The 8,856-nt window shown below is 45.6% G+C and overlaps 1 protein-coding gene across 1 annotated transcript; it reads right to left on the bottom strand.

The window, feature by feature from the left end:
• Nucleotides 1–65: 65 nt before the first annotated feature.
• On the bottom strand, nucleotides 66–7,363 carry LOC148113973 (vomeronasal type-2 receptor 26-like). The gene is made up of 3 exons (XM_087893575.1): nucleotides 7,079–7,363; nucleotides 1,932–2,058; nucleotides 66–1,155 (listed from the first exon to the last, which is right to left on the bottom strand). The coding sequence occupies exons 1-3, from the start codon at nucleotides 7,361–7,363 to the stop codon at nucleotides 257–259; spliced, it is 1,311 nt and encodes a 436-aa protein (XP_087749701.1). The 3' UTR covers nucleotides 66–256.
• Nucleotides 7,364–8,856: the final 1,493 nt, after the last annotated feature.

The raw sequence follows: 8,856 nt of genomic DNA, 5'->3' as shown, positions 1-8,856 counted from the left end.
ATGATCATTGTTATTACCCAGACTTTATAGTCATATTATTAACTCAAAATGGGGAAGGAGAAAGATGACTTGAAGATACATGCTGGATACTTTTCCAGGTATCTTCAAATTGAAAGTGTTCCTAATGAAATATAATCCTTTAACAATTTAATCAATATAAATGCTTGGAAAAATATTCAGCACAATTTCTACAGTAAAACACACATAAACATGGAAGTCCACCTACATATTACCACCACATTGTAGGGCACATTCACTACTGTGTCTGTCTTCTTAGCTGCCTGTTGTTCAAATCTGGTCTCAGAACAATAATGTAGCATTTGGGGAAAAAGATACAGATCAGCAGCCCAGCACTTGAGGCTAACATTGAGAAGATCTCCACAGCCACTGTATATTTCCCCCTGGTGCTCAGGTAGGTTGGAACAAAGGATATCCAAACGCTGCAGAAGACCAGCATGCTGAAAGTGATGAACTTGGCTTCATTGAAACTATCAGGTAATTTCCTGGCAAAGAAAGCCACTATGAAGCTGATCATGGCTAAGAAGCCCATATAACACTTTGCAATGTAAAACATAATCATGGAACCTTCTTTACATTGTAGGACAATTTTTTCAATCTCTGAGTGCAGGTCAGTATCGGGAATAGGAGGAGAGATGGACAACCATATAGTGCAAATCCCTACTTGAATTAAGAAGCCAGATAAAATAAAAGTGTAGCCCAGTCTTTTCCCCACCCACTTCTTTATCCCACTTCCTGGCTTTGTTGCTACAAAAGCCAGGACCACTGTCACAGTCTTGGCCAGCACACAGGAAATAGCCACAGAGAAGATGATGCTGAAAATAGTTTGTTGCAGAATACATGCCACTTTGGTTGGCTGACCAATGAATAGTAGTGCACAAAGGAAGCAGAGCAGGAGGATGACCAGGAGCATGTAGGTAAGATCCCGATTGCTGGCCTTGACAATGGGAGTGTTGTGATGCATCAGAAATATCCTTAGTATGAGAATTGTGATTATGGAACAGAAAATAGCAAAACAGGCTAAACTGATCCCCAAAGGTTCTTTGTAAGACAAGAAGCTTATGTCCTTGGGAATACATGAATCCTGGTTTTTGTTGGGATATTTTTCTTCTGTGCAACTATAGCAGTCATTCAGATCTGTAATTGAAAGGTTCTTAATTAAGTTTCAGATGAATGGATAAATCTTAGGATTGTTCTTATATCTATACACATGAAAAACAATAAGAAATTGAAAATAATAACCTTATAAAAAGGACTAGATACAATATGTATTGAAGAAAATTTTACACATCATATAAAATGTTCATTTAACATAGAAAATGTTCATTTAACTATGAATAGGCAAATATTTACTGCAAATCTATATACTACTAAAATTCTCATTTTTACAATCTTTAACTGGGTAAAACACTGTATCAAAGAGCAAAAACTTTGAACCAGTGTAGCTCAAATGAGGTATCTTACATAATGGTTACAAAATCCAGGATCCATGCCTCCTAAGCATAACTCCCAATTCTCCTCGTTCAGACTACATATCTAACATAGACATAGTCCCCAAATAGCACCTTCGTTAATGGAAGAACCAGAAATGCTTCTTTCTTCCTGAATTATATTTCATATTATTTATTCTTATGGAGCTTTGCAGATTTCCTACCCCACAATTTCGTCCAAAATCTTTCTTTGAGGTAGAAGTGTTTTTTAAAACTATCATTGAACAGTTAGAAATGGCATACATAGATATAATAGAGGAAATTTAAAATAATTGGGAAATCAAAAATAAGACTGCAAATCATTGCCTCTTTGCTTGGATGAAGAAAATCACATTGTCTCTGTAGCGCAAGCCTATTTGTCCAGGCAAATCTAAATAATTATGCACAGACTTAATTAATACATCTGCACAAAATATGCCTTACCCTTCTCATCAGCTATCTTCCCTCTTGGACATGGGATGCAATCATAACAGCAAAATGGTTCTCCTTCCTTTACTTTCTTGCTCGATCCTGGAGAACAGCTTTCACTGCACACAGAAAGAGGTTGTGTCTAATTAAAACACAATAAAAATAGAGTATAAGTATATTTCAAATTGTAGAGATTCTATCATAAATCCAAGGTACTAGGAACTCATTGTTTTGCGAACACACTTTATGCTGCCTTTTATGTATATCTGAACATGGCTGTTTACCTGCAAAGGATCATTACCTAACCAGATAACATCATCAATATGAGGATGCAGGCAACTAAGCTCAAAGAACTCTATAGTTCAACTTGGAGTTACAGATATTCTCTTCCATTGGATCCCTTTTTATACTGTAGGAACATACACTTGTGTTTATACAGGATTATTAGCTTTATAATTAGTTGGTCTAAAAATGATTGACTGGCCTAAAGTAATGTAGTAAGCTTCTGTGGCTGAGACCACATTTCAATTAAATCACCCTAGTTCTTCTCTGACCCCATAACTTTTACTATACACTGGCAGTTTGTATGTAATAATGTAGGATCATTTGTGAAGAAACTGTAGGAAGAATAAATAGTTAACGATGAAATGCTATTAATAATTACATTAGTCCCAAATATTATTATTATATTTATAACCCAGAATTATTCTATACAACTCAAGGTTATACACATAATGTTTCTGTTTCCTATTTTTTCCCCTCAACAACTCTATGAAGTTGATTGTCTCCAAGTCATCAAGAAAGCTTTCATGCATAAGGGAAGACTAGTAGTTATGATCTCCTGGTTTATGGTTCAGCACTAAAATCACCACAAATCTTTATATCTATCTATCTATCTATCTATCTATCTATCTATCTATCTATCGATCGATCGATCGATTGATCTATATACATTTGACATCCATCCATCCATATGTATATGCATATGCATATGCATATGCATATGCATATGCATATGCATATGCATATGCATATGCATATACATATACATATACATGTACATGTACATGTACATGTACATGTACATATACATATACATATACATATACATATACATGTGTGTGTGTGTGTGTGTGTGTGTATCTATTTTCTTACTTTTCATAGGTTTTATGTGTGTTTTTCTTTTAGCCAGGTTTTCCTACGTAACCAAGATTTTTCTACAGCCCTAGCTCAGTGGAGTCACATTCTGGCCAAAAAGCCCAGAATCGAGTGGATGTGTGTGTGTGTGTGTGTGTGTGTGAAGCTTCGTTGTTATCTCCAAATAAACGTCTGATCTTTGAGGAAATTTTTCTCTTTATTGAGCATAACAAACTGACCCTGACTCAAGGCACAGTTAGCACTGAACTTTGGCCCCCCCAAAACTCTCTTTCCGGTTCCCAATTCTCTGTGTCTCATTGGCCATCTTCCAAGCCACTCTTATCATCCCATCTCCGTCAGTTCCCAGGAATGTCCCCCCTCCCATCCCATCTCCGTGGAGACAGTTCTTCAGGGGAATTAAGTAGGTGAAAGTTCAAGCCTCTCCTCTCCTTCCTTATGGCAGCTTGGAAGCTGACATCCAGCCCCTCTCCCTTCATTCTCTCAGTGAGGCCTGTGTAAGACAAACAACAAGTTTAGTACCTTTACCCCATCCGAGGGTGTGTTCCACCCCCTCCCGGCTTGTCCAGGTGATCTGCATTGAATTTAGCTATAAGGCGGTCAGCTTGGATGTTTGTGCTCTTCACCCAGGAAGCTTCTGACAAAAGGTAACCCTTCCACTTAATTAAGTATTGGAGCCGCCCCCTGTGCCACCTTGAATCAAGAATCTGCTGTACTTCATAGTGAGTGTGGCCTCCAATGATCAAGGGCCCTGGGGGATCATGTGGCACTGGCCTTAAAGTTGACCCTACCACAGGCTTCAGGAGGCTACTGTGAAAAACGGGGTGTAACTTCCCTAGTAACCGGGGCAACTGCAATTGTACTGTAACCGGGTTGATTATTTTTACTATCAGAAATGGTCCTATAAATTTCGGGCCCAGTTTCCTGGTCGGGAAATATTTGGTGGAGAGGTAGACCTTCTCCCCTACTCGGAACGGCCTTTGGGGGGCTCGGTGCTGATCTGCTTGTTTCTTATAAGACCGTGCCGCCTTGTCTAATGCCTTCTTGATGTTCTCCCAGGTTTCTCTCAGCATTGCCATCCAGTCAGTCAAGCTAACTGAGGAAGGAGGTTCCCTTGGGTACTCTGGCATGGGGACAAAATCCATGCCGCTCACTATCTTAAATGGGGTTAGTCCTGTGCTACTGTGGACAGCATTGTTATATGCGACCTCTGCAAATGATAAGAGGTCCGCCCAGTTCGATTGTTGGTAGTCAAAGTAACACCTCAGGTACTGCTCTATCATGGCATTCAACCTTTCTGCCCCGCCCCCATTGGTGCTCGGGTGAAACGCTGAGCTGAGGCCTTGGGATGATCCTATGGATCGAAGGAATTCCCTCCAGAATTTCGCTATAAACTGGACACTTCGATCGGAGATGATTCTTCTGGGTACTACGTGCAGGTGGTAGATGTGTTTCATGAACAGTTTGGCCAATTGGCGAGCTGAGGGTAGTCGCTGCAGGGTATGAAATGTGCCTGTTTGGAGAATAAGTCTATTACAGTCCAGATCACTGTGTTTCCGCCACTCCTCGGCAGTTCGACTATGAAGTCCATAGCAATCTCCTCCCATGGCCTTGACGGTTCAGCTACTGGCTGCAGCAGCCTGGGAGGTCTTCCTGGTCGGGTTTTCTTGTGGCACAGATGGTACAACTTTTTACATAGCTGTTTATGTCTTTTCTCATGTGGGGCCACCAAAACTGTCTCTGTGCTAAATGCAGAGTTTTTAGGAAACCAAAATGCCCCGCTGGTTTAACGTTGTGACTCCTCTTGAGGACCAGGGTGTGTAGAGTCTCTGGGACATAAAGTTTCATCCCTCTCCATGCTAGGCCATCCCTCTTTGTCAAGAGATGTTGATTGTCTCGGAACCAGGGGTCCGCCAATGTTTCTGCCTTGAGCCTTGTCGTCAGGTCACTTGCTGGTTGCCCCTGCTGGTCACGATGCTGCCATCTGGTGGTTACCTGACCCACTCCTTGGGCAGAGGGGATGATGGCATTCACCACCTGCTCCTGTTCACTGTTGTATTGGGGCATTCGGGAGAGGGCATCGGCCAGAAAGTTCTTCCCCCCTGGGATGTGCTTCAGCTTGAAGTTGAAATGATTGAAGTATTGGGCCCACCGGACTTGCCTGGGCGATAACTTCCGTGGGGTCTTGAGGACCTCCAGGTTTTTATGGTCAGTCCAAACCTCGAACGGTATTTGGCCTCCTTCTAGCAGATGTCGCCAGGTTAACAGCACCCACCTCACTGCAAAGTCTTCCTTTTCCCACACTGCCCATTATCTCTCTGTGTCGGTGAGTTTGCGGGATGTGTAGGCACAAGGTTGTAGATCCCCCTGGCTGTTCTTTTGGAGTAGGATTGCCCCTACTGCCACATCGCTGGCATCTGCTTGGATGACAAAGGGTTGTTCAGGGTCAGGATGCTTCAATACCAGTTCTTTTGCAAACATTTGTTTTAGTGTTTCGAATGCCTGTTGGCAGGCCAGGTCCCACTGTAGAGGTTGTCCCGGGTGGGGTTTTGTTGTCGGACTCCCTGTTTTTAGGAGGTCCATCAGAGGTCAGGCAATTCTTCCAAAGGAGGGGATGAATTGCCTGTAGAAGTTTGCAAACCCCAGGAAACTTTGCAGTTGTCTGCGGGTGCGAAGGGGTCACCAGTCTAGGACTGATTGTACTTTGGCCGGGTCCATCTCTATCCCCTCGTTTGACACTCGGTAACCTAAGTAGTCTAGCTGCGATTGGTGGACCACACATTTTGACAGTTTGACATAGAGGTTCCCTTTCAGCAGTTTTTCCAGCACTTTGCGGACGAGGGGTATGTGTTCGTCTATGGTCTCCGTGTAAATGAGAATGTCATCTAGGTAGACGAGGACCCCCTTATAGAGGTGGTCATGGAGAACTTCATTTATCAATTGCGTGAACACCGCTGGGGCTCCCTGTAGCCCAAATGGCATCACCTTGAATTGGAAACTCCCCAGGGGGCAGTTGAATGCTGTCTTCCACTCATCTCCTTCCCTGATGCGTATTCGGTAGTAGGCTTCGCAGAGGTCTAGTTTGGTGAAAACCTTCCCCTTGGCCAGGTGGGCTAGCATGTCTTTCATGAGGGGAAGGGGATATAAGTTGCGTATGCAGACAGCGTTAATATCATGAAAATCGACCACTAGGCGCATAGAGCCATCCCTCTCTTTGAAGAGGACTGGTGCCACGACCTGCGGTTTGGCGGGCTCAATGAAACCCCTTTGTAGGTTTTTGTCTATGTAGTTTTACATTTCTTGCATTTCACGGGACATCATGGCATACAATTTAGGTTTTGGTAGTTTCACCCCAGGGATGATTTCGATGGGGCAATCGGCTTCGTGGTGGGGTGGTAAAACGTCACACTCGGCCTCGCTAAATACCTCCGCAAAGTCTTGGTACTCTCTTGGGATCTGTTCTGTCTCGTGGGGGTTTTTGGATGTGGCCCCAACTGCTTTGCCATACCCTTTGGGACGGGCTCTCATGTCGGCACCATCTTCTTTTGTCCAGGCGGGGAAGGTTGGGGCTCTTGTGGGTGGGGTGTCTCTCCTGATTGGAGCAGTAAGGGTTGGGGCCCCTTTGCTATCCTCAATCTGCGGGTTCCCTCTTGCCACCAAATGATTGGGCCCCACTTGTCTAGCCAAGAGAGTCCCAGTATGACTGGATCGGTCATTTTGGAGGCTATCATGAACCGAATCGTCTCCCAGTGATCTCCTAGCTCCAGCTTCACTGGCTCGGTCAGGTGTGTAGCGTAAGTCCTGCCTACGAGGGTCCCGTCCACTTGTTCAAATCGAATTGGGTGGTTGAGCTTCTTAGCTCGGATCCCCAATTTCAGGACTGTAGGTAGGTTAATCAGGCACCTCATGCAGCCCGAATCAATTAGGCCTTGGAAAGTTCCTTGGGTTCCTGTTTTAGGAGATGTTAGGCGTATGGGGAAGAGAAAAGGGTGGTTGGGTCCACTCACCATCAGGTCATCTTCACCATCGTCCTCGCTGTCATACGAGTTGGGGAATTGATCTCCATCATCTGGGACTCTCCTTGCTTCAGTCAGGTGGGCAAAGAGCTCTGTATCTGGGGGGAGTTTTTGTGGCGCATTGGTGGCGCGCTTGGGCCCTCGCTCCGGTCGCGCCTTCGGCGATGGGTTTGGCCTCGGCCCCGGGGTTCCACACGCTGCTGCCAGGTGCCCCATTTCCCACATCTGTAGCACCTCAGCAGGCTCTGCAGAACGAAAGGCCTTTGGGTGGGCCATAGTGTCATGTTTCCGCATCTGCTATGTGGTCTTGGGTCCGATTGGTACCTCTCCTTGACATCTGGTTGCTCTAGCATGTCATTGGCATGCAGCCCCCTTTCAATTTGTGTCGCTACCCAGAACCATTCGGAGAGTCGGTTCGGGATGTCCTGATAAGTGGTCACTTGGGCGATTCGCTTGTCTAGGCTTGTTCTGAAGAAATACACCAGTAGTCGCTCTGGTAGGGGAGGTAAGGTGCCAACGACTCTTCTGAATTCACGAATGTGCTCCCTGATGGGCTTCCCTTTCTGCATTAGGTTTCTGAGCTCATCTTCCATATAGGTGTCCTCCCCTGCCTCATTGAACCTGGCTCGTAGTAGTTACAAGAAATCGTCTGCATCTTGCAGTTGGGGGGCCCTATTCTTGTAGAGGGCTGCTGACCAGCTCCTTGCTTCTCTCTCCAGCCCTTCTGCAATGGCACTGACTAGGGCTCTGGGGAATGGGTAGAGGTGTCCATAGCTCTTGATGTAGATCTCAGCTGCATTGAGGAATTGCGCTACCTGGTCTGGATCCCCATTGAACTTCCCTCTGAACTGGGGTGGCTCCGCCCTTGGTGCTCCCTCCTCCCATTGCGGGGCTCTCTGAGCCTGCCTAGGGTGCCATTGGGCTTCTTCCTTATCTCTCATTCTGGGGGAGCAATGTCCTGCCCAGGCTGGTGTGCTTGCAGGGGAGAGGGGAAACCCATGGATGCACACTGGGACCATCTCTCCTTCTGGCATGGGAGGGGGGATGGCTGCACTCCCATCTATGGTGACTCAGTACAGCAGGCTTGGCTGGCCTCCCGCTCTCCTTGGGCCTGCAGGAAGGCCCCTCCCCCAGTCAGACGGCATGGTCAAAATCATCCTTCAATTTTTCCATGGGGCTCTTGAGTGGCAGCTTTGAAGCTTTTTGCTGCCTGGCTTGTTGCCAGTCCCAAAGCCAATCTGCCCTCCCCAATTCACTCAGGGGCTTTTCTTTACCTTTCACGTCCGGAAAAGGGAACTCAGCTTCTGCAGCTTTTCGCAAAGTCCACCAAGGTTCTTTTTTTTTTCTTGGCTTGGAGCATGGTTGTCTGACCTTCGTAATGTTGCGGCAGTGCTGGAGGAGGGGGGGGGCTTGTTCCCAGCTGCTTGAAGTAAGCTTTCAGTAGAGAGTTGGCTTTCTGCCATGGCTTCGGAACCTTGGCGCCACTCCATCCAAACATCTGGCAGGGAGCTGGAGGGCTGGAGGTTTGCCAGTTTGGCTTTGAAAGTAGAGTGCTAACTGTCTGTCAAGCTTCATTGTTATCTCCAAATAAATGATTTTCCAAACGTCCAATCTTTGAGGAAATTTTTCTCTTTATCGAGCATAACGAACTGAGCCTAACTCAATGCGCAGTTAGCACTGAACTTTGGCCCCGCAAAACCTCTCTTTCCGGTTCCCAATTCTCTGCGTCTCATTGGCCATCTTCCAAGCCACTCTTGTCATCCCATCTC

Source organism: Pantherophis guttatus, chromosome 4 (assembly GCF_059756535.1).
Source record: "Pantherophis guttatus breed Tessera chromosome 4, ASM5975653v1, whole genome shotgun sequence".
NCBI classification, from domain to species: domain Eukaryota; kingdom Metazoa; phylum Chordata; class Lepidosauria; order Squamata; family Colubridae; genus Pantherophis; species Pantherophis guttatus.
The sequence above is the reverse complement of the archived record's forward strand: the minus strand, read 5'-3'. Positions and strand labels throughout refer to the sequence as shown.